The following is a 23,798-nucleotide window of genomic DNA, read 5'->3' on the forward strand; positions in this document are numbered from 1 at the left end:
TTGTACCATCTTCCACAAATCATGTTACTGAGAGATGATTCAACCCTAAACCTCATCTGCTCATAAGAAAAGGAATTGTTTTCAGGAGTAACAGCAGCAAAAAGAAAAAAAACCCTGGTTATGAGATGGAAACCTCCTCACAAACCTAATATATTCCAGTGGAAGCTGCCATTTCAGTCATTTTACAGTGTTTTTACAAGTGTTTCATTTGATGCTTCTTGTGCTCGGGAACTTTCCTGATAAATAAAGTGTAAAAACAACAGACAGAGCAAATTACATGGGAAAAAAAATAAAAAGTTAGTCTTTGTTTTTGATTTTCATAACACATCATTAAAATCACATTATTGCTGGATTACATGACACACGTTAATACCTCATTTTTTTCAGGAATAACAGCAGCAAAAAAACAAACAAAAAAACAAAAAACAAACCCTGGTTATGAGATGGAAACCTCCCCACAAACCTAATATATTCCAGTGGAAGCTGTAATTTCAGTCATTTTACAGTGTTTTTACAAGTGTTTCATTTGATGCCTCTTGTGCTCAGGAACTTTCCTGATAAATAAAGTGTAAAACCAACAGACAAAGCAAATTACATGGGAAAAACAATAAAAAAAAGTTAGTCACAAAAAAATGTTTTTTTGATTTTCGTAACACATCATTAAAATGGTCCATTTCACATTATTGCTGGATTACATGCCTCTTTCTCATGATATAAAGGAGAATATAAAACAATACATATTTCATTTACATTTCATTTAACTCATAAAACTGAGAGTCTGATCCTGTTGTCTGACTTTTTCTCCTGAGCAGATGAAATTGTATTGTATTAAACCACACATTCTAAATTTGGTCTTATTTGATCTGATAAACAACTGACAAAAACAAAATCTTTAATCACCTCTTGTATTTTATCACAGTCTGCCGTCGATCAGACCCATCAGTCTGTTCCACAGTCTGCTCATAAAAACAGCCCGACCTGCCTCACAGCTACAGTCTACAGCTACAGCATATTAATTTACTCCCCAAAAGTACCTCATGGCTTTATTTTGAACCAGTTCACGTCTCTTGTAGGTTTAAATCCTCCATTTCAGCAGCGTAGTCCAACACAATACAGACTCAGGCTTGTTAGAGTTCAGTGTGTAGGAGGAGAAACTGATGTCAGTAAATACAGCTAGTAGTATAGTAGTTCTTGTTATTGTGCTGTGGAATTGGTATTACATTTTTAAACAAGAGAGCATTTACAGGCTTTCTTTGCCAGTTTGGACAACTCTGGAGTCAGGTCTTACTGCCAACAGGCTCTGTCTGTGAGGAGAAGGATTAAAACAGAACTCCACCAAAACAAAAAGGATAAAAATTGATGCAGCAGAACCAGAGATGTCCTGGATAGCATATGGAAGTGGGCCACTTCAGGCAAAGATGCAACACTGCTGGAGTTCTTCTGGAAAATGGATTATGAGCCTGAAACGGCCGCATGTAAAATAGCAAATATAGCCCAAATATCCCAAATCAAACGTGGACCTTTTTTGGTAAACATGCGGTGCTCTCAGGTATGTGTATTCTGGATGTGGGTCAGTTCTGGTCTTTCTGGTTTGTTCTTGCTTGTGGCCCAGATCTGGGAAACAGGAGTCCAGGTGCCATCGTTCCACGTGGTATGTGGGCCGGATGAAAGTGGGCCACAGCAATTTTGCCATCTGGGATCCTCTTTTTTACTCTGCACATTCTTCCTTATCAAAAACCTGGCATCTACATTACCCATAATGCAACTCACAACTGCAGACAGTTTGGTTGGGAGATTGGGATGTGTTATGCTAACGTAGCCTGGAGCTGCTAGCCTCCAGCAGAGATGAGGAGCTACAGAAGCTGAAAAACATTGGACCCCTCGCAGAAAAAAATATGCACTCAAGACAAAATTTTGTGTTAAAGATTATCTGAAATCAAAAGACAATTACAAGGAGGAAACACTCAATAGAGCGCAACCATTTACCCAGCTCTATAATCTCCTCAGTTAGTCATTAGTTTTACAAACAGTGTTGTATTGGTTAAATGACGGATTCAGCAGTGTTAGGCCTCCTGGTAGCACTAAACCAAAGGTCATGAGGTCTCTATAATCAATGCGTTTTCTCCATAAGTGCACATTGTGTCAATTTAGGAATAATGACTCAGAAGATCCTGTTTTCTAACTGACGGTTGATGATGATGGTGTTGATCTTCATCATTTGGTGACAGGAACACTGTCCGAGGAAACACAAAGAGGGAATCTGATGCTAAAAAGACTGTAAATGTGTCAGATATCCACTTGATATGACTAACTCAGACTGCTGAAGCTTCACATCTACTTTTAAATGCCTCCATTGACTTGCAAAAGTTTTTTTCATCTCGTTTGTTTTTCAAAGTCGGTTTTCAAACTGGTCGGTCTTACTGTGTTGCTTTTCTTATACACTGGAGGTACTATTGTTGCACTTTGTGGGGGCTCCAATCTAAAATCTTGCCTCAGGCACCAATAGTCAGACTAACCCTGAGTGGGTCAGGTGGGTCATTTATATTTCTTTTATAAATATGTAATGAAAGGATGAGGTAGAGTTACAATGATGACATTTATTTCTTTGCGGGAGTTATACTACTATTGTATTATTTATTTGTTCTTGTTATTTTGTTTTTGTCCCATTTGTATTTTGGTTGATCCAGCTCCCTTGTTTCATTTGTTTGTTTGTTTGTTTGGTGGGGTGGGATTGGTAATTGGAAGAAGTTATTTGGTAGTAACTGGGTTGTATTTTATGTGATTTACAGTACTGATGTATTTCAAAACAAAAAGTGCAAGTGAAAGAGGTAGTCAGTTGAAAAAAACTGATACTACAAATAACAGTAACAACAACAACAATAACAGTATAATACTACCAGTGCTACTACTACTACTAATGATAATAATAATAATGTCGTGGTGTTTCTATATAAATATTTATTGATCTATTTTTATATTTTTCTTTAAAATAGAGCCGAATGTTTTCTTGTGTTCCCTGAAGCTTCACACATATGTCAAGTCTACATCCGCACAGGCTGTGAACGGTCATTTATTACCTTCAGTTTTCCTCAAAAAAGTTACCCTCCCCATAATTCTGTGTAATATTATGTCTGTGTATTTTTTACCGATGATATTTATGTTTATTTACCTCCAGAATCACGTTATGGCGTGTTTGTGGATGATCATATTTTATAGTTCCACCGGGCGGGTCAGCGGAAGGATATCCGGTATGTTTTCTATAAATGCCGCTTCGCCGCTTTTGTTTTGCAAACAGCAAACAGGAGCCGGAAGTTAGTGAAACAAACACCGGTGGGAAACATTTGTCTGTGAGTATTTGAGGTTTTAAAAAGAATAATCACCGTGTAACGACCCGTTATTTCATATATTGTATTATGTGACGTTATATGTGATGAATAGACCTTAATTTTGCCGCGGGTGACCAATGTTTTACGAGCTACGTCATCTGTTTGGGAAGCTAACCAGGCTAACCGGGGCCTAACTAACTTTCATTGAAATTCATTCAAATTTTAAGTTTGTCAATTAACTCGGTAGCGGACAAAACATAACAAAGAAGAGAGAGAAATGGTGGAAGATAATTTGGTGACAAAGTTAACGTTAAAATGACCGACAAACGTCGAACGTTTTATTTCGGCTTTTGGCTCTTTTAGCAACACAAATAGGAAACATCTGGTTGACTGAATAACTGAAGTATTCGGTGTTTACACGGTGAAACCAGCTCATCCAGTAAACTCTACAAGATAAAGCTGTTTTGTTGTCACAAAGACTTGACAGGAAATTCTCTGGTGGTGACCTACATAAACTGCAACGTCATATTGGCTGAACTATTCAGTAAACAGTCGACAGAAATGAGTCAGCAGCCGTTTAAATATTTAATAAGCTGAATAAAGTCATTTTTTATAAGCATAAATGCCGAATATTTGCATCCAAATGTTTGTAGACATCAGTGAACCCCTTTTGTGTCAAGTTTCTTTGTTACATCTCATTACAAAAGCAGAAGAGTAAAAATCCTAGGTTTCACTTCCTCAACAATAAAGTAAGGAAAAGAAAAAACATATTTTAAATAGTAGAGGCATTAGTAAGTATAAAACATATGAGTGTATGTGTCCTACCTATAATATATGAATAAATATCTGTAATACATGCACATGCACAAAACAGTCATAAGGTTAATTTTTATCAATCATTTAATAAACTTTTCTCTCAACAGTGTAAAAATGCAGATCTTTGTGAAGACCCTCACTGGCAAGACCATCACTTTAGAGGTCGAGCCCAGTGACACCATTGAAAACGTCAAGGCAAAGATCCAGGATAAAGAAGGCATCCCTCCTGACCAGCAGAGGTTGATCTTCGCCGGGAAGCAGCTTGAAGATGGCCGCACCCTCTCCGACTACAACATCCAGAAGGAGTCCACCCTCCATCTTGTGCTCCGTCTGAGGGGAGGCATGCAGATCTTCGTGAAGACCCTGACCGGCAAGACCATCACCCTGGAGGTCGAGCCCAGTGACACCATCGAGAACGTCAAGGCAAAGATCCAGGATAAGGAAGGCATCCCTCCCGACCAGCAGCGTCTGATCTTCGCTGGAAAGCAGCTGGAAGACGGCCGCACCCTCTCCGACTACAACATCCAGAAGGAGTCCACCCTCCATCTGGTCTTGCGTCTGAGGGGAGGCATGCAGATCTTCGTGAAGACCCTGACCGGTAAGACCATCACCCTGGAAGTGGAGCCCAGCGACACCATTGAGAACGTCAAAGCCAAGATCCAGGATAAGGAAGGCATCCCTCCCGACCAGCAGCGTCTGATCTTCGCCGGGAAGCAGCTGGAAGATGGCCGCACCCTCTCCGACTACAACATCCAGAAGGAGTCCACCCTCCATCTTGTGCTGCGTCTCCGTGGAGGAAACTAAGCAGCTTCTGGTGATGATGTCTCAGTAACCCACAATATATTCCGGTGTTAAATCACTCCTCCTGATCAGCTGTCACTCATTCCTTCTTTTTTAAAAGTTTCAATAAAGGTTGAGCTTTCCTGAAACTTGCTTTCATCTGCTATTGATAATTTCTCTGCACATTTTAACCAGCTTGAAGTGACTTTTGGGTTCCAGATGTTAAATTGAGCTTATAGAGTTGAACAGAAAAATAAGTGATGTAAAGATGATTGGATTTATGTTTGTGTTTTAAAGTGTTTGAGCTAAGATGCAGCATCAGTCCAACGTTGACTTAGAGTTCAGGTTTAAGTTGTTTTGGTGGATCTGTTGAGCCTGAAAATGTTCATTCTGGTTTCATTATGACTTTGAGTGCAAAAGCATCTACTGAAATCCTGCTGTTACACGTTTATCACGACTAATAAAGTGGCTTCTCACAGTCAACTGCACATTCAAAGATCTTTGTTCATAGTGAATTTTTTTTCACTGCACTTCCAAACAGTCTGATAAACTCCTGAACACAAACAAGTCAAATTATATTAAACTGTTTAAATGCACAAATATCTTACATTAAGTACTTTTGAGTTTGGGATCATTTCAATATTTATCCACTAGTTGTCACCAGAGACTGATGTAAAGATTTGATGAGACAACACTAACAGCTATTAGAACATACTGTCCTATAAATAATATACATACATAATGCAACTAATGTGTATATAATCTGGTAAAAGGTCTCAGTTAACACATAATTTTGACAGTTCATCCATTTCAGATCATCTTGATTTAATTATGTTTTTCAAAGGTAAACGAATGAAATTTAAATGTAAAAACTATTTTTGGCTTTACAGGAATTCACAACATTCAGCAGAATTTGTTTTAGCGAATATAAAATAATTTTGAATCCAGTCATTCTTAAAACATCGATCAAATCATAATCATGTCAATAATTCCTAATGCATATGACAGTTTAATTTAGAGTAAAAGGACATTTTCATTCAGTCACCTCTGAATTAAATACAACACAGAGAGAGAGAGAGTCGCTGTGTGTGGAGCACACTGCTGGTGACTAACGACAAACCAATAAAACAGATTTTAAATGTTATTTTATTACATTTTTAGGGCTTCACATCCAAAATACACAGAAAAAAAATGTCAATCACCCTCTTCTCTATCATTCTTATAATGCACAAGAGAAAAAAAGCAAAGATGAACAGTTTATAATCAGCAGTAGTGATGCACTAACACAAGTTGAGAGAAGAGTTTATTATCAACATGTTTTGGTTGTTTCTTCGTCACTACGGGAAGCTCGAAGCATCTCAGTCAGTTCACACATTAAACCTGAGAGCTGTGATGCTACATTAATATATATTCTGATTAAAAACCTAATTAATATGAAAGTGGAAGAGCACTTCCTGTATGTTTGTTAGGCTGTAAATCAGCCTCTAAACAAGTGAATTTAAACCAATGAGTTATAATAAGTATGCAACACTATGCACCTTCCCTCTGTGTGTGTGTGTGTGTGTGTGTGTGTGTTTGGATGCTCTCTCTCTCTCTCTCTCTCTCTCTCTCTCTACAGAATAGTCTCAGCACAGGAGTCGCTAAAGTGAGCATGCAGTTTTCTGTCAAAGTCTCTGTGTGTTTGAGGCATCGGAGGGTCATTAGGGGGGTAAAGGCAGTGTCGTGTGGAGTAGAAGCCAGACCCCTCGCAGTCTGACTCCACCTGGATGTTGACCTGGGGCACGGGCGGGCGCAGCGAAGGCAGAGGCAGAGGCAGAGGCAGGTGTGACGGAGCGTCCCCTGGGGCGAGGCTCGTCTGGGAGTGGGCAGGTGAGGGGGGGCAGGAGATCTTCAGGTGCAGAGTGATGCTGGGGAACAGTGGCGGAACCGGCCGGGTTACACTTTTACTTTACTATCACACACACAAGCTCAAAAACACAAAGCGGAAGCTTCAACATACATTCAATTTCATGAGATTGAAAAAAAACAAAAAAAGGAAAGTGTGTGATTATCTGGCTGAAGGTGCAGCGTGTTACATGACAAAAAAAACATCAAAACCACTTAAATTTGGAGGCAGATTTCTGTTAAATTGTGTGTAAATGACTGAAGAGGGCACTGTTCTTCAAGCTTTAGAAGCTTTCTCACACTGGCAGGTGGTGGAAGGAGTGAAAAGCAGATGATGTGGAGCAACACCTAGCAGGGGGAGAAGTGGCGAGCTGCAACAGGAAGGCTCATAGGAGGAACATTTTCTCTGTACATTTTAAAAATAGCACTGAAGGAAGAAGAAGAGCAGCATATTTTACAGGTGGACTATTAATCTATCTCTGTTCTTTCACTTCCTGGTATTACATGATCGGTTAAAGTAAACGAGGGATTTCAGGCACAACTTCAGCTGCTTCCGAGGTGCATTGACAAGTGAGAGAAAAGTGTGTCGGTCTCATTATAAAAGTTGTTCTTTATATACTACAAGTGTTTCTGGAGTTTCGACCTCTTCGACCTCGACGGTGAACGCATGGATAAGCCGGTGAGTCTCATTAATATGGGCCGGTAAATTTAATCAGAAGGCCACAAAGCCTGTCAAGGCTCATTAAGAGGAGGAGAAGAAGAGGAAGAGGAGCAGGAGGAGGAGGAGGAGGAGGAGTGTACAACAGAGGAGCCTTCACGTCGTCTGTTATTAGATGGCTACAAAGAATGTATATTAGAAGTAATTTATCCTACAGAGACTCCGTTTTAAGGTGATTTGTTAAATTTGTAGTGTTTAAACTGTCAGTGTTGTTGTTGTGTGTTTGTGTTTTAATGTTTTAATGAACTACAAGATGAACCAAAGACAATTTTCCACTTTTTTGTAGGCAGTCAAGTCATATCCTGTTCTATTCTTGAGTAAAACTATTAACACTACAATGTAAAAATACTCTGTTACGAGTAAAAGTCCTGCATTCAAAGCCGTACTTATGTATAATTTGTATTTTTGTCTAAACACAGTTGATGTATCCAAATTAAAAGTGATTATTAAACAGAAAAATGTCCAATATTGGATTCTTATGAATCATCCTTTTATGTTGAAGCAGTATTTTAATGCTGTTGGTTGATGTTGAGCTAATTTAACATATTTAACAAGCCCATAATATGTCTTGTATGTATAATCTTACTCTGCAAAGTAACCAATTAATAAAGCTGATGAATAAATGTAGTTTATTATTATTATTATTATTATTATTGTAAGGTGTTACTTTTGTTGCATCTGTATTAATATGATCATGTTTGATCTTGTTTAGTTTCTAAATGTTTCTAAATGATACCTCTGTGGGATCATCGTGTATTTATGCTCCTTATTTTCACACATTTCAATCATCTATTGAACAGCAGGACAGGATGCTGGTTTCTGTCAGCAGGTAAACAGGATCAGACTGTTCAACACAGAGAGGACAGACGGCAGCCATGCAGGAACACAGGACATCAGAAAGTGCTCTCTGGTTTACTGATCAGTTAGTCAAGTCGAGTCATGAAGGGAATCTGCAAAATGAGGAAACTTAAGGAGCCAAATTTAAAAGGGAAATTGATATTTGAATCAAAAGAAACAACCAAAATCCTGTCGAGATGAATAAACTTGTCAGGAAACAGTTTAAAGGACCAGTGTGAAGGATTTAGTGGCATCTAGTGGTGAAGTTGCAGATTGCAACCAATTGAAAACTCTCCCTCCTCTTTCAAGCATAAAGGAGAACCTACAGAGGCCACAAAACTTGCAAAAAACATGAAAGGTCCTTTCTAGAGGAAGTGTTTGGTTTGTCTGTTCTCCCTCTGTAGATATAAAGACTCATTCTAAGGTAACAAAAACACAATGATTCTTATTGTCAAGTGATTATACACTAATTAAAACATACTTATGAATATTATATTCCATTTCTTTAAGTCTGTTCTGTTAGATGCCACTAAATTCTACACACTGCACCTTTAAAGACGTGACTGATGATTGATCCACATCACTGGATCAGTCACTCTGTCGAATACATCACTGGCTTCCTGTCATTTGATGTATTAGATATAATTATACAAATAATAAAGTCACACTACTGTTAAATTAACAACTGTTCACCGTCACTTTCCTGGAAACTACACTGATCAGGACCTTGTTTCCCCAAATAATCTTAATGCTAAAATGATCATAAAACTCAAGCTTAAGCAGCGTTTCCCAAAACATCATAACACTCTTATAAATAACTGTAATAACAAGCGATCATAAGAGGCAAAGAGTGTCTTCAGAAGCTTCAGAGCCTGCAGGAGGAACCAAAAACTACATGTTTTATTGAAGTTTTTAGCATTTTTGATTACTTTTATATCTGTACTTTTATCATGAACTCTGATGTTAAAGGATGTTTAATGCAGAACTAAACTAAACTAAACACACAGCAAAACAGTTTCTTTTTAGTTTTGCAGGTGTCAAAGTAAATGACCTGAAGTCATGATGTCACTTCCTGTCTGTCCGGCCTCTGTTCCACTAGCTTCTGTAACTCGGTGCAATCCGTTTCATCTGTTTTTACTTTCCATATTCTAAGACAACTCGGCTCCACTGCAAACACTTTCTATCAGAAGCTGAAACCTTTGTGATTTTAACAAAGTGAACTTAAAAGTTAAAAGTGCTGCGTTTTTTTTTTTTTAGCTGCAGGAACAGAATCTGGACGTTTCGGCTTCACTTTGGCCTGATTTAATAATCTCCTCTGGCTCAAGTGTGTTTTCAGCTTCTATGTGTTCTTTTTATATATTATTCTTATAATGTTTTCTATATGCTTACATACAATAGGTCTATATTAATACAGAAATCATGACAGAACGATAGATGATGTGCATATTTATGAAACTTTAGGAACCATCACTCAAGAGTGACGACGTCAGCAGCAGCTAAACAGATTCTTAAACCAGCTTCCATCCATGAATAAGAACAGGCAGCAAACTGAGAGCTGAGTCCTTTTCATTCTGACTGATTCCAAATATACAACATTATATTTTGTCTAGTTTATAACGCCTGCACTTTAAGATTTATGTATTTTTAATATATAGCAGAGTAGAGCTGCTACCTCGACCTTGGACTCGCCATAATGCAAAGCTTACAGGCAGCTAAAGTTACTGTAAAGTGTGTTCAGCGTCTCTTCAGGGGCTTTAAGAAGCTCTTAATGGTTTCCACTCGCTCTTACAGTAAATGCTGCTTTGGGAGAAGTAGAACTGCTTAACTTTTAAAAAATTGGTTGTAACCAGGAAACAAGGCCCAAAAGAGAAGGACTTCCTCTTTTTGTTTTCATCATCATGACTCCCTGGAGGAAAAAAAAATAGCTACAAGCTTTCAAAGACAAGCTTTACAACAGAATAAAGATATCAAACCGCTGCCTCGTCGTTTCCAGGGATTTACTTTCTCTCTCTCTCTCTCTCTCCTAAATTTTGATGTTGAAAATATTCTCACAGCTAACACAATCACACGACTATAATAGTAATAAATAATACAGATAAATGACAGATAGTCCAACACACAAACCTGAAATTCAGATTGTTAAAGGGCGGGGTCTTCGTACAGCTACCTGTCTCCTAGAAATGACATTTATATACCATGAAACTGTCTCCTCACTTATGAATGTTATTAGTCAACAATATGTTGACAGAAAACAGGCTTCCTATACGAGTATATAAACATAATTTCTAGGAGACATGTCTGATACTGAAACTAACGTCTGATTTATTGTTTTTTTCTTACAAAGACAGTTTAAATCAGTTGCAGCTCATTTTTAAGTAGAGAAAAGTGTGTAATCATAATAATCTTTCTGGATCTACAGCGATTAAAATACATAAACAGTTAGGAAGGTGTTGTTGAATTAAATGGATAAACCTAATTTCTATCCGGCAACCGTGTTAAACAGAATATGAACAAATATCAATTACATGCTCTCATGCACTGCGTTGTAAACAGTACTCTCTCTCTCTATGCAAGTGCACAGAATTACCCACATTAACCTATCTGCCTGCGGTGTAAAAACAATCTGGCATTTCAAAATAAAATATCTAAAACATTTTCCAACACTCATATATAAATACAAGTGATGCAGCAGCTGAGAACTGAACAAAAAAAACAAAAAAACATGTGTTTCTGTGTTGTTGTTGTTTATGTGTTTGGTTGTCTGGCAGTGACAGTGTTGTCCCAGCCAGAGTTTGTGTCAGGTGAGTACATCAGATCACTGTAGGGCACGTGCAGTTTCAGCACACAGTACCTGCGGTCTAGTTCATTTTGATCGGATGTGACTGTGGAGTACGGGTTCATCTCCTGTAAGAAAACACACACACACACAAGAGACAGGAAGAACATATGCACAGAACAACACAAGTGTACACAGGAGTGAACAATTCAACACAAATACCACAAATAACACAGAGACACAAGATAGTAAAGATGAACAAAAACATCCAAAAGTAATCTGAACAGTCACAAAAATACCACCAAAAACATTTCTATCACTTTACATTTAAATGAGGGTCATCTTTGACATAATAACTGCAGCGGCTACGTTTACATGCACATCAATAATGTGACACGTCTGACTGCAGTAATGCAATCATGTTCAGGACCCGTATTCATCAAACTGCTAAGACAAAAAAATTTCAAAGTAAAAGAAAAATTGTACACTTTTACTCACAAACCTAAATGTAAAAGCTCTTTATCAAATTTCTGTTGAGAAATACTTGTTCTATAATTTAAGAGAGCTCCAGAGTGCTCAACTGATTTAGCATTGCACTTCCTATAAATATATGTTTTTAACCCATAAGAGCCCACGGTAACACAGGTGTCACCAACCCTTTCTGTTCTGGAAAATTCCTTATACAGCTTTATCCTTGATTTTAACTCATGAAGTCCCTAAGTGAACATCCTGGTGCAGTCATGTGACAATGAGTGAATCTGTGTACCCATGACATCACTTCCAAAATGGCGGTGTGGTGTGCCTGGTCAGCAAATGTGACAGAACTAGCTAATTTTAAAAAGCTTGTTTTTTTGTTACTAAAAGGTAAATTTCAACCTATTTAATAATCCTGATGCTTTAATAAGACGTGCTGTATTACATTTAACCTGTTCTGACCACATTTCTTGAACAAATTGATATAAAACAAGTTAGGGAAATATCGTTATGACATATATGTTACATTACAGATCTTTGACACTGAATTTCAAAATAAAATTCAGAAATGTGTTCCTTGTGGTCCATTTGGTCTGTTTTATATTCCCCATAATTTTCCTTTAAGGAGAAATAGGTCCGGGTTCTTATGGGTTAAAAAACGGATCAAAATCAATGCAGCAGAACCAGATATTGTCTTTTTTTTATCCCACATATTCTTCTTCCTTGTCAAAACCAAGCGGCATCTCCAACATCTTGAGGCTGAAGCACATTAAAATGCCACCAACAGCTGCTAGATGCTCATTCATAAAGCCTCAACTTCTCTCTAGAAATACTGAGTCAATCATTGTTTTCAATGAGTCATTATGGTCTCAATCTATAAATTCAGGCCCTCTAATAAATGTGCGGGTGATCATTTTGGAAATTATTGCTCTGTTAATAAGATTTGACCCCCATAAGGTGTCACGAGATGATTAACAAGACAACAGAAGAAACACAACTTTCCTCTAATTTCTGCTTTATTCCTTGTGAATTACTGTGTAATTTCATGTCCTTGAGCCTCTAAAAGTTATCCATATTAAAGAAGAAAAATCAATGCTCTTCTAGTTAACTGAAAAATGACTGTAGAAAATATTGTTCATAATGAATAATACAGAGAACGTCTTTACTCCTCATTAAGGCAATTTTAAGTGCACTTCTAAGTTTGATGAATACGGGCCCAGACTATATTATAATGGTGACTTTTAAATTAAATTTCATGTAAATTTAACTAGATTATTCCCTTACAATTGCCAAAAGTTAAATTATTGAGTGCATGTAAAAGTATCCGATGGTTAATTAAGCAAAATAAAGATAAATTATCCACAGTCACAAGCAACAAATCTATCAAAAGCTCTATTAGATCTCCATCTGTCACATTTAGTAAATGTACATCAAACATTTAAAAAAAAACACATCAAACATACACAACAAGAGGTGGGAGGGTTGTTGTACTCACAGTCGGAGGTTTGGTTTTGGGTGGGGGGGTTGACATGGGTGGGGTCTGGCTCTGTTTGGGGCTCTATGACCTCCATGGGGATCTGCACCGGAGGGGGGACAGAGCTCCGGGGCTGAGAGGCACAAAGAGGAAGGAGTCGACATGCAGGACAAACTGGGATATTAAAGGATGAATCTGGTGATTTTTCTTTGTTTTTCTTATTGTCAACAAATCTCATGTTTGGATCCAAACCAACTGATCTACTAACAAGTATCGTGTGTGTATCTAAAGCCTGATATATCTTATTCCTCCATTGTTGTCCAAAAACTATTAAAAACACGTCAATGAGCCACATCGCTGCACTGGGTGACATGTTCCTTCATCACCATGAACACACACGCTGTACTGCTACCAGAAATACTCACTAGAGCACCAAATGTGGATTCATCCGCCACTGAAAATAGTCCCCAACAAATGTACTATTTCTTCTTGTTTGAGTAACGTTTGTTGAAAACAGAAACATTAAGATTTTGACCTGATGTTTGCAGTTCATCCTTAGGGGGACGTGAATATCTGAACTACATTTCATGGTAATCCATCCAACAGTTATTGAGATTAATGTCATAGTGGTGTTAGAGGGAAACTCAGAGGATCACCAAAGTCAGTAGGATTCATCTTCTGGAGAACATGAATGTATGTAAAAGATTTCATCTTAATCCATCTGATAGTTGTTGAGATATTTCAGGCTGGACCAAAGTGGTGGACTGACTGACCGTCATTGCTGCTATTGTGGCTTAATACGAAATATTTGTGTCCCAGGTTTAAAACTTTCTGTCTTCAGAAGGAACCGATGTGCTTGAAGTAGAGAGTACGGCAGTCAGAAAGTATCCATCCAAACTTAGTGCAAATTTTTACCAAATTTCCAGAATATCAGCAAAACACAAATCTGCATTTACTGCAATTTTGCGAATATTAGATATTAGTTCATCAAGATAAACAGCTGGTGGTGCTAATTCTCTAGTCGGTGCCGTTAAACCATCACAGACGAAGAGGAAACAACGAGATGACGTCATTAAAAGAGCGGCAGTTGAAGCTCAAACGATGGAAAACATGATAGAAATATGACATTTCTGTTTGTTTCATGTATTCATTGGAGGAAGGTTACAGTCTCCTCATCATCACTCCACACAGATCTTCAGCTGAGAGGAAACAAGTGGATGTTTAAGTCACATGCTTCATGATTTAATCGCTAAATTTGTTTCCATCGCACTTTGTCGCATTTTGATTTTATCAATTAACCAACTTTTACACCAAACTTAAAAAATTCTTTGTGATATTTTGATAATTTTACGAATTTTCTGGCATTTCCACTAAAGTGTTTTTTATGCACAAATTAAAAATGTGAATAAAAGCAGGTGGATGGAAACACATCTATAGTTGGTTTTGGTCTTTTCTTGGGATTTGTTGACAATTATGAAAATATAATAATAAACCCAGTTTTATCCTTCAATCACAATCATCAGTGGAAACACAGCCGTCCTCATATTACTGCCAAAGAGCATCTTCACTGTTTTGTCTTTGGTTGAGGACTGAAGCGAGGACATAAGTGGGCACAGTGGGAAAGGTTGACAGATACACTAAAAGGAGCACGGACAGACAAAAAGACTGTAGTAAGTGTTATACAGTGCCTTTTCAGCAACACTGTGGGACAGAGAGGAGAAACATACAGTATTAGTCAGCGAAAACAAACCCAGGAGCGACACAACCACAACAGATGGAGCGACACACGTTTAAATACACAGTAAATACCGAGAAAAGACACTCGCCAGCGTTGGAGATTACAGTAGCTGTGTGTTTGGCGGGCAGACACGGTATCTGTGTGTGTTTAATTTCATGTTTGTGGGACATTTTCCCTCACCTCCTCATCGCTCTCTGGCTCTACCACCCTCCTCTCTTTCTTCTTCTTCTTCTCATCCTCCTTCTTCTTCTTGTCTTTGTCTGGCAGGATGTCGTCCAGCCAGGCCAAGTCGTGTTGTGAGAACATCAGATCCAACAGCTTACGTACAACCATCAGACCCAGAATCTACACAAAGTGGAAAGATAGTTAACCCTCGACAAACTGGAGATACAAGAAGTCGTGACATCATTATCAAGGATCCTCGTTTGCCTTCAGAACAGACAAATAAATATAATTTATAAAAATGCCTTAAAATTTAGAAAAATCAAGTCAACATCATGCTGCTGGAACCAAAGTTGGGACAAAGTTTTGCAACTCAAGCTGGTCTCAAGTCCCGCTATGAAGACCCAAGTCAAGTCCAGGTCCTAAACTTTGTATTTCAAGTCCTAAACAAGTTATTATGTCCCTCACCATGACAAAAATAATTAATGTTTTTTGAGAGAAATAGAGCCACGCTTTATACGAAAAGATACGTAAGAAATGCAAGCTGATGAACAGGCAGTTTGCTAGTTCGCTAACCAAAACAGTTAGCTTTATTAGCCGGCTACAGGTAGCCCTATAAGTAGATCCTTATACAGTCAACTACAACTGTTAACTTCTGTATGTCCTAGAATATAGACTAGTTAAAGACTGATGAAAGAAATTAGTAGAAGAAGCTAATCTAAAGTAAGTAGATAAGTAAGATAAGTAGATACTTACAGGGTTAGCTACAATTGCTAATTTCTGTATTCAGTCAGACTCACAGATAAGAGTTTGAAATAATTTATGTAAGACGAGGGGCGTTTACATGTCTGTAATGATGGCAGGACAGTGTAGAAGATTTTACACAGCAGAGTTTTTGTGAATTTTATGGATAGAGATGAAACCAAGTGACGATGACATAAATACCTGTATGGGAGCTGTATTGTTTATTATGCTAAAAAGTAATCATTGTTCAACTGCAAATTGTTTCAACCTCTAAAAGCTAAATAGTAGTAGCAGTGGAGTCAACTAGTCCTAGAATATAGACTAGTTAAAGACTGATGAAAGAAATTAGTAGAAGAAGCTAATCTAAAGTAAGTAGATAAGTAAGATAAGTAGATACGTACAGAGTTAGCTACAATCGCTAATTTCTGTATTAAGTCAGACTCACAGATAAGAGTTTGGAATAATTTATGTAAGTTTTTTTGGAAAGCTTCAGGAGGCTCGCACTGCTCACCCAGATATACATTGTTTTGCTGAAGTCGCATTTTCTAAATCTCTACAGCTCAGATGGTACAAGTGCACAGTTAGCCTTAAGTCAAAATAGACACAAAATAGAGAAAAAAGACCCGGGAAGAAAAATGCTTGAAAAAGGCCTAAAAAGAAGAAGTAGGTATTAAACAAACGCACCAAACAAAGTGTTGGACAAAATAAGAATTTATCCATTTTCACCATTTTATTTGAGTGTTACTGTTACTTGTACTTTCTGCTAACACTACCCAAATGCAACGTGTGTCACTTTATAGGCTACATGGGCAAAATTATTGTTGTGCCTCTCTACGGCTGACAGTGATGACGCCAAATGATGATGATTGAGTGTCCAAAATCTCTGCTATATAGAGAGTAATAGTAGTTTTGGGGGGGACTTATCATCATTTAGATATGGAGATAATGGGGTGGAAAATGCAGCAGGGCATCTGGAGCTGGCACCATTTATCATAACATGTTTAAAGTTTCTTAAATCATTTGTCTAAAGTTTTGTGTCGACATTCATACATTTCAAAACTAAAATTACCCTTAAATGACTGCTAATGCATTCATAAATACCACAAATGGAAAAAAAACAAAGATACAACAGAGTTACAGTCACACCAGTTCACAGACACACTCACCATTACTGGGAAGACGATGGCCAAGAAGGTTGACTTGAGGATCCAGAGCACAGCCAGACAGAGGATCTGGACCAGCGTGAAAAGATGGACGCGTCTCAGAGGAACGTGACGCAGGAAGGAGAAGTCTGGCTGGTGTTTGGCCGGCATCAGACACAGTTTGATACGCTCCCAGAACTGAAACAGAAAATACAGAAGACGTTGAAATATTGAGAGGAGTGATTATACCTGATTCACTGTTAGTGTATTAGACATTTCAGTCCTTTACAGAGACAATAAAGCTACCATTACCACTACCAAGTTTACTTTTTATTTATTTCCAGGTGGAAATATTAGTATATTTTCCATTTTATTGATCAAAAACATGCCAGAAACATTGAACATTAACAGAATTTGTATTTCCCTGAAGATTCACAGCAAAATATATCATTATTTTGATCATGTTAAGTGAAATTTAAACAAATTGGACATTTTCATGGAGTTAATAATGCAAAGAATGAAGCTCTCATGAAGTATATCGTAACATTTTCTCCATAGAAACAGAAAACCATCTTTAATCTACCTGGATGCCGCTTAGTGAGGCGACTCCCATGTAGAGAAACACTCCGTAGAGGACCGGCATCGGGATGTACTGCAACAAACAAACAGCTGTTAAAAAGGCTTAACTGCAACTTTAAAGGTGCAAATAATAAAACTGATGGAGACAAAACAGCATCATATTGTGTGTTGTCAGACAAGACTTTTCTCCAGATCTTCACACATGAAATTATTGTGTTTTAGTAGAATAAAATCTGACATTTTAAGACGTTAAAAGTGTGTTAAGATGTTGTAATTTTGACTGTTATCATGATACTGATGACTGAAGCTTCCATGTCACAGAGAGTCAAAGTAAAACTGGAACTGCACCATTTAAAATCCCACTGACATCTGAAATAACACAAATAACTCAACAAACCAGGCACCAAACATAACCTTACTCTACAGTATGTTGTGTTTTTCACTCTATATGTTTAGATAAGGACTTAGGGATGTGCAGAGGGTCCAGTATTTGTATTTGTATTTGTTGAGGCAGCAAAAATTATTTGTATTTGTATTCGAATAAAAGTGGAAAGAGGCTTAAAAATCCTGTTTTTGTTTTTATTACGTTTTTAATTTTAGAAAATTAAAGATGAAAATTAAAGTGATGTCCAAAATTAAGTGGATGTGACCCCTCATTGAGACCTGCTGATAGACGTCACAGTGGAGCAGAGGAGAGACACTGAGATAGCGACTAGAACTGACCTGCTTGCTGGTATTTGACGTTTTGTTTTTTTTCTTCCCAAAAACAAATAATTTAAAAAATATTTGTATGAAACAAATATTCATAAAAAACCCCACTATTTGTGCTTTGCCGAATAACGTATTTGTATTCGGGCACACCCCTATAAGGACTGCCATTTTTTTGTCGTTGTTTAATATCGTTTATTTAACATTTCGGTTTTTAGAGAGAGTTGGAAAAATTACTTTGGATGAACGTTTTTGTGAATTTTATGGATATGGACGATACAATGATGTTGATACATACACTGCACATCTACCTACTAACCTGGAGAACAGGAGCGAGGAAGACTGAGACTCCAGTCAGAACAAACACCAAAATGCCGGTCAACCTCTGCTCCCTAAATATGAAGAATCATACAGTATATTATGAATGCAAACAGTGTAAAAGATTCACACACACACACACACTCAGTGTCAGGATAGTCTTACCTGACTCCGAGGAACTGGGGCTGTTCTCCGGGAGCGCTAGATTCACTCTCCATCTTCAGAGAGTCGATGTGGGCAATGGAGATGACGGTGGCTGCAACGTACCAGGGCAAACCCATGAAGGAGCACACAGCCATCAGTATACCCACCCAGAACAGGTCCAAGTGGTAGCCACAGCCTTTCTGCAATTGTGTAAAATCACAGCAGGTGACAAAACATTCAGGTGTATCCATGGCTGAAGGATCTGAGGAACATATCTGAGATCTTGTGATTCTTCTGACCAGCTGTTCTACAAACAACATTGTACCAAACATAATTTACAAACGTATCTTGTTCCTACAGTCAGTCAGAGTAAAGTTTATCTATTGAAGAAATTGGCCGATTTGCAGACCTTCAGTTTGTTCTCCTTGCGGTTGACGATGACAGCGCTGATCTGCTGATCCATGAAGATGAGGATGGTGACCAGGAGAGCGGGAACGAAGCTGGCCACGTACCACCACCAGGGGTTCTTACCGAACGGCATCACCAGCCAGCCACGGTCAGGACGTGTGGGCTGCATCACACACACACACACATTATAATGACATTTAAATATATCGTACTGGTGAACATCCAACTAACACTTGTAATGGTGCAACTAAAACATACTAACTACTATGCAGTGGTGGAAGACGTATTCACATCACTTATTTAAGTAAAAGTATTAAAACAACAATGTAAAAATACTCCATTACAAGTAAAAGTCATCCTAACTCTAATTAAAAGCACAAAAGTATTTTAAGTCCACTTAAAGTATCAAAGTGAAAGTTATTCATTATGGACAAAAACTGGCTGTGACTGGTTTTATTAACTCTTTCATGCATGAATTATGATAACCTCAGTCAGTGTTTTTATTCCTCTTTAGGCATGAAAAAAATATTTGAACTTCATTTTTTTAAACATGCATTTTTCAAGGAGTTTGTCCAACTTAGTGGACAGATGATTAATTGTCATTTTCTCCCAACATAAAATCAATACTTGGAAATTTTAACAATTGTATTACTCCTTAGTTGTTACTTGATGTTACAAAATTTTATTTACCTGCAAGGGTCTATTACTATAGAAGGATTGGCAAGATGTTCCTGAGCTGATGAGTATTTCCGGCCGGCAAGCGGCCATCTTGGTTTTGAGAAATTTGTGTTGCACTTACAAAGGCTGGCCAATGGATGGCAGTGTATGGGATGACACACTAGAGTCCACTGTGTTGGCTGATGTGCAACTATACCATTAAAACCCCATGCATATATAAGAAAACAGCTTTTGAATAGCTGTCCACTGTAGTGACCACTATGCATGAAAGGGTTAATATTGAAGCATCAGTGTTAGAGCAGCATGTTACTGTTGTAGCTGCTGGAGGTGGAGCTAGTTTCAACTACTTTATATACAGTTAGCTAGTTTAGTCCAGTGGCTCCCAACCTAGGGGTCGGGGCCCCTCCAAAGGGTCAGCAGATAAATCTGAGGGGTCGTGAGATGATTTATGGAAGAGGAAAGAAGAAAAAACAAAATTATGATACAGATATTTATGTTCATTTTATTTTTTATTTTTCTCAATTATTTTATTTTTATATTTTTGTGAAATATTGAATTTGATCTTGGGAACAGTTATTTAAATTAAACCATCTGCTTAAAAAGAAAGTCTGTCTTTGGTGGAACTGCTTTCAACTCATAAAGTGGAGTTCCAACCGCCTGTTTTTATGCACATTTACAATTTAAGCATTAAAAAAGTGAGTGGCAAGGCTGAAAAAAGCCAAAATATTGCAAAAAATGCATTTACATTTTGTTGAGGTGTAAAAGTAGTTGTGTGGATAAACAGACTTAGTGAAAACATGATGACGTACATGAATCATGTGACTTAAACGTCACTGAAGACTTGAAAACATCAGATCTGTGTGGCGCGATGATGAGGAGACTGTAACCTTCCTCACATGAATACATGAAACAAACAGAAATGTCATATTTCCATCACGTTTTCCACATGGTTTCCTATCGTTTGATCTTTGACTGTCGCTCTTTTAATGATGTCATCTTGTTTTGTCCTCTTGGTTTTGTGGAAATTAGGTTAAAAGTTGCACTAAATTAGGATGTAAACAAGGCTATAGACATCTGAAACATGACAAGAGGATCCAACTAGACACTGCTTGTTGTAAGAGGGTCATAAAGGGGCCAAAAAGTTTGGGAACCACTGGCTAGGAAAAAGGATGTGTTGTATTTTATAAGCTTATCACGTTTTTTAATGTAAAATCTTAATCAGAAAGTTCTGGAGTAAACATACTTAATTATTTTCCACCACTGCTAACAGACACACATGCAGAAGGGCAGTCGTGTGATATAAGCAAATGTATTTACGGTATAAATACACATGTAATTTAGTGAGAAATCAAATACCTTGATCTCAGTTGGAACGATTAGTTTGGGTGTGTCTAACCCGATCAACATATCCAGACCCACAAAGGACATGATTGACATGAAGATGGCAAAATCACTGATTAGCTTCCTCAGCTACACAAAACATCAAGACAAACGAAGAGGAAGAAGAGATGTGTAGTATGGCGAAGAAGTGAAGGAGAGGGACATAAAGGTAGAGGAGGAAGGTGCGTACATGAGGAGATGAAGACAGGAGAAGAAGAAGAGAGACTCTGTTACATAATCATTACATTATTAAAATCCACATAAAATCAAATGACTGATTAAAAATGTGTAAAAACGACATCCTTGAGGGAAGAAATGCGTCCGAGCAGTGACATAAAAAGTTGGGGAAAGATGAGAGAGGTACTGAGGTAAGACGTGGACCTTGATCTCAGTGGGTACGTGCAGTTTGGGGGTATCCAGGTCCAGCAGGAGGTCCAACCCACAGAAGACCAGGATGGAAATGATGATGGAAAAGTCACTGATGAGGTTTCGGAGCTGGAGTGCAAAACAGGGAGAGCAAAGGAGGAGAGAACATGGGAGAGGACCTTCCGCTACGGATAATGGAGGTTTTAAAGGTAGAGGTTCGGGTCGGGAGAAGGACGAAGCATTCAAATGAAAGATATTTTGTGCAGATATTCAAGAGCTTTAAAAGATAAGTCTGGTGATGTTCAAATCCCATGAAAAGACCAAAATCAATAACATTAGTCTGTCAATAGTTTCTGACTTTCCTACTCTGTGGCTCTCAGCTTCAAGCCCATTGGTTCTTTAATCTTTAAAAACGGCTTCCAAATATCAGGCTGCAAACTGAAATGGCCTAAAAAAGGTGACAGAACCCAAAACCTCTTTAGGAGGCTCTCTGATCTGGCATTTTATAGACTAAACAACTAATCAGAAACATGTACGAGCAAAAAAATGTAGAGGGGTCAACACCTTTTGGTGTATAGTCCTCTGCATTATCAACATGCCCACAGCCTGTTAACGTAGGACGTTAACGTTGTGGTCACATGCATCTAGACGTGCTTCCATGGTTAGATAGATCTGTCATGTGACTTAGTAGAAATTTGGAATGATTCATTTAGTGAGGGTGAGTTATACATGCTGTAGTCAGCAAAGCAAAATGACAGCACAGAAACTTTTGCTGCATTGTAATCGTATCTTTCACCTTGTTGTTTAATGTGTTTCTAACTTTCAAGATTTTGCTCTCTTCTACTTAGTTTCTTCGTCTTTAACTCTCTGCTATGCTTGAGGAAGGCTGACAGAGAGACTCCGATCTTTCAGTGCAACAGAAACTGGCTACAAAGCCTGCACAACTTCTTGCCAGATGCTGGGTTTGCATCAATGCTTGCAAGCTAGCAAGTAGCTTGCTACATTAGCCGCTACTAGCATAAAACGCTGGAATCTGTACGCTTAAATGAATCGAGTGGAGTTGCACTGTGGTAAGTTTTGACAAGGAAGAAGAATGTGTGGAATAAAAAGGACAATATCGATGGTTCTGCTGCATCGATTTTGTTCCTTTTTTTTAAAAAAAGAACTGTTCGTTGTCAGTCCAACTATGTTATAGTACTTATGATAAATCGGTGGAGTTTTCTTTTAAACAGCCACATTTCAAGTAGCAGTAACCCATAAAATAACTGCGTCCATCCCTGCCACGCAGGTGCCATATTTTTCATCCAAGACAAAGATTTTTGCTGAAAGGCTGAGTTTGCTGCCCTGAAATATATTATTTAATTCTTTAAAAGGGCAAATAAATGGTTTGTTGATGACAAGAAAAATATAATAGATCACCAGACTTATCCTTTAAGTTTGGCCACTTTCATGCTTTGGTAAATATCCCCCTAAATTACAAGAATCCAGCATTTCACATGCAGGTTTACTTTTTTTGCTGGCTGGGAGAGTCTCTAACAGCATTAAAGCCATCATGCAAAAACAACTTTGCCTAAAGTCGTTGTGTTGACTGTGAGGTTGTCTTACCTTTGTTGGGAAGTAGCGGCTGAACTTGAACTTCTTGAGAGAAACGGTCATGGAGTAGGTACCAAAGAAGAGGATGAAGGACATGAGGGCCAGATCAGGAACATACTTACAGGAGTTCCCCACCAGCGTACCGCTATACTTCACACACTCTTTCTTACTCAGCTGACTCCAGTCCAGGTCTGTCAAGTTAAACTGCACAGACAGGATGAGGGAGGAAGAAGAGGAGGAGAGCCGGGGACGGGGAGTTGAAGACATAGGTCGGTGAAGGTGGGAGGAAAGACCGAAACCAAAAGGTGGGTAGAGGCATGGAGAAGAAGCACAAACAAAAAGAGAAAAGACAAGCGATAACAGAAGAAAAAATACAAAACAAAAGAGAAATTGGAGCTATAATCCTCGTTATATTGTCTGCAATTACTGTTATTTCTCATTTACTACAGTGCAATAATTTAGTAAGTTACCTTCACACACATGGGAATAACAATAATTAATGTAAGTGATGCTAATCTGAAGCTCCTTTATCTTCTTTCACTTACCAGCATAGTCATGTTATCATCTGCGAGTGGAACTGAAACATTCAAGCCCAGCGCAGATGCTGAGGAGCACAAACACAAGAGAGAAAACCAAATGAATGATGGGTAACATGACGTTTTATATGTATTAACCAGAATTACTGTAATTAAAGACAAATTAAGGAAAAACTGAACATTGCAAAAGCAAGGAAATCTTGTTTATACTGAATTA

General features: G+C 38.0%; 2 protein-coding genes across 7 annotated transcripts in view; one reads left to right on the top strand and one right to left on the bottom strand.

The window, feature by feature from the left end:
• The first annotated feature begins 3,214 nt into the window (after positions 1 to 3,214).
• Positions 3,215 to 5,418, top strand: ubc (ubiquitin C). The gene is made up of 2 exons (XM_067573460.1): positions 3,215 to 3,347; positions 4,250 to 5,418. Exon 2 carries the CDS (start codon positions 4,257 to 4,259, stop codon positions 4,944 to 4,946), a length of 690 nt encoding a protein of 229 aa, XP_067429561.1. The 5' UTR covers positions 3,215 to 3,347; positions 4,250 to 4,256; the 3' UTR covers positions 4,947 to 5,418.
• Positions 5,419 to 6,702: 1,284 nt separating this feature from the next.
• Positions 6,703 to 23,798, bottom strand: part of slc4a5b (solute carrier family 4 member 5b) — a 40,372-nt gene continuing 23,276 nt past the window's right edge. For 3 of the 6 annotated variants that reach the window (XM_067573458.1, XM_067573455.1, XM_067573457.1), the window contains 12 exons: positions 23,591 to 23,649; positions 23,058 to 23,249; positions 21,468 to 21,581; positions 21,063 to 21,176; positions 19,030 to 19,191; positions 18,642 to 18,820; positions 18,478 to 18,550; positions 17,455 to 17,523; positions 16,896 to 17,069; positions 15,004 to 15,168; positions 13,107 to 13,218; positions 6,703 to 11,265 (listed from right to left, as the gene is read on the bottom strand). In XM_067573458.1, the coding sequence (XP_067429559.1) occupies positions 11,264 to 11,265; positions 13,107 to 13,218; positions 15,004 to 15,168; positions 16,896 to 17,069; positions 17,455 to 17,523; positions 18,478 to 18,550; positions 18,642 to 18,820; positions 19,030 to 19,191; positions 21,063 to 21,176; positions 21,468 to 21,581; positions 23,058 to 23,249; positions 23,591 to 23,649 (1,415 nt within the window). In that variant the 3' untranslated portion in view covers positions 6,703 to 11,263. The remainder of the gene's footprint in view (positions 11,266 to 13,106; positions 13,219 to 15,003; positions 15,169 to 16,895; positions 17,070 to 17,454; positions 17,524 to 18,477; positions 18,551 to 18,641; positions 18,821 to 19,029; positions 19,192 to 21,062; positions 21,177 to 21,467; positions 21,582 to 23,057; positions 23,250 to 23,590; positions 23,650 to 23,798) is intronic. The other 3 variants (XR_010924582.1, XM_067573456.1, XM_067573459.1) reach the window with 3 other exon arrangements.

Source organism: Thunnus thynnus, chromosome 19, assembly GCF_963924715.1.
Source record: "Thunnus thynnus chromosome 19, fThuThy2.1, whole genome shotgun sequence".
Lineage (NCBI taxonomy): Eukaryota > Metazoa > Chordata > Actinopteri > Scombriformes > Scombridae > Thunnus > Thunnus thynnus.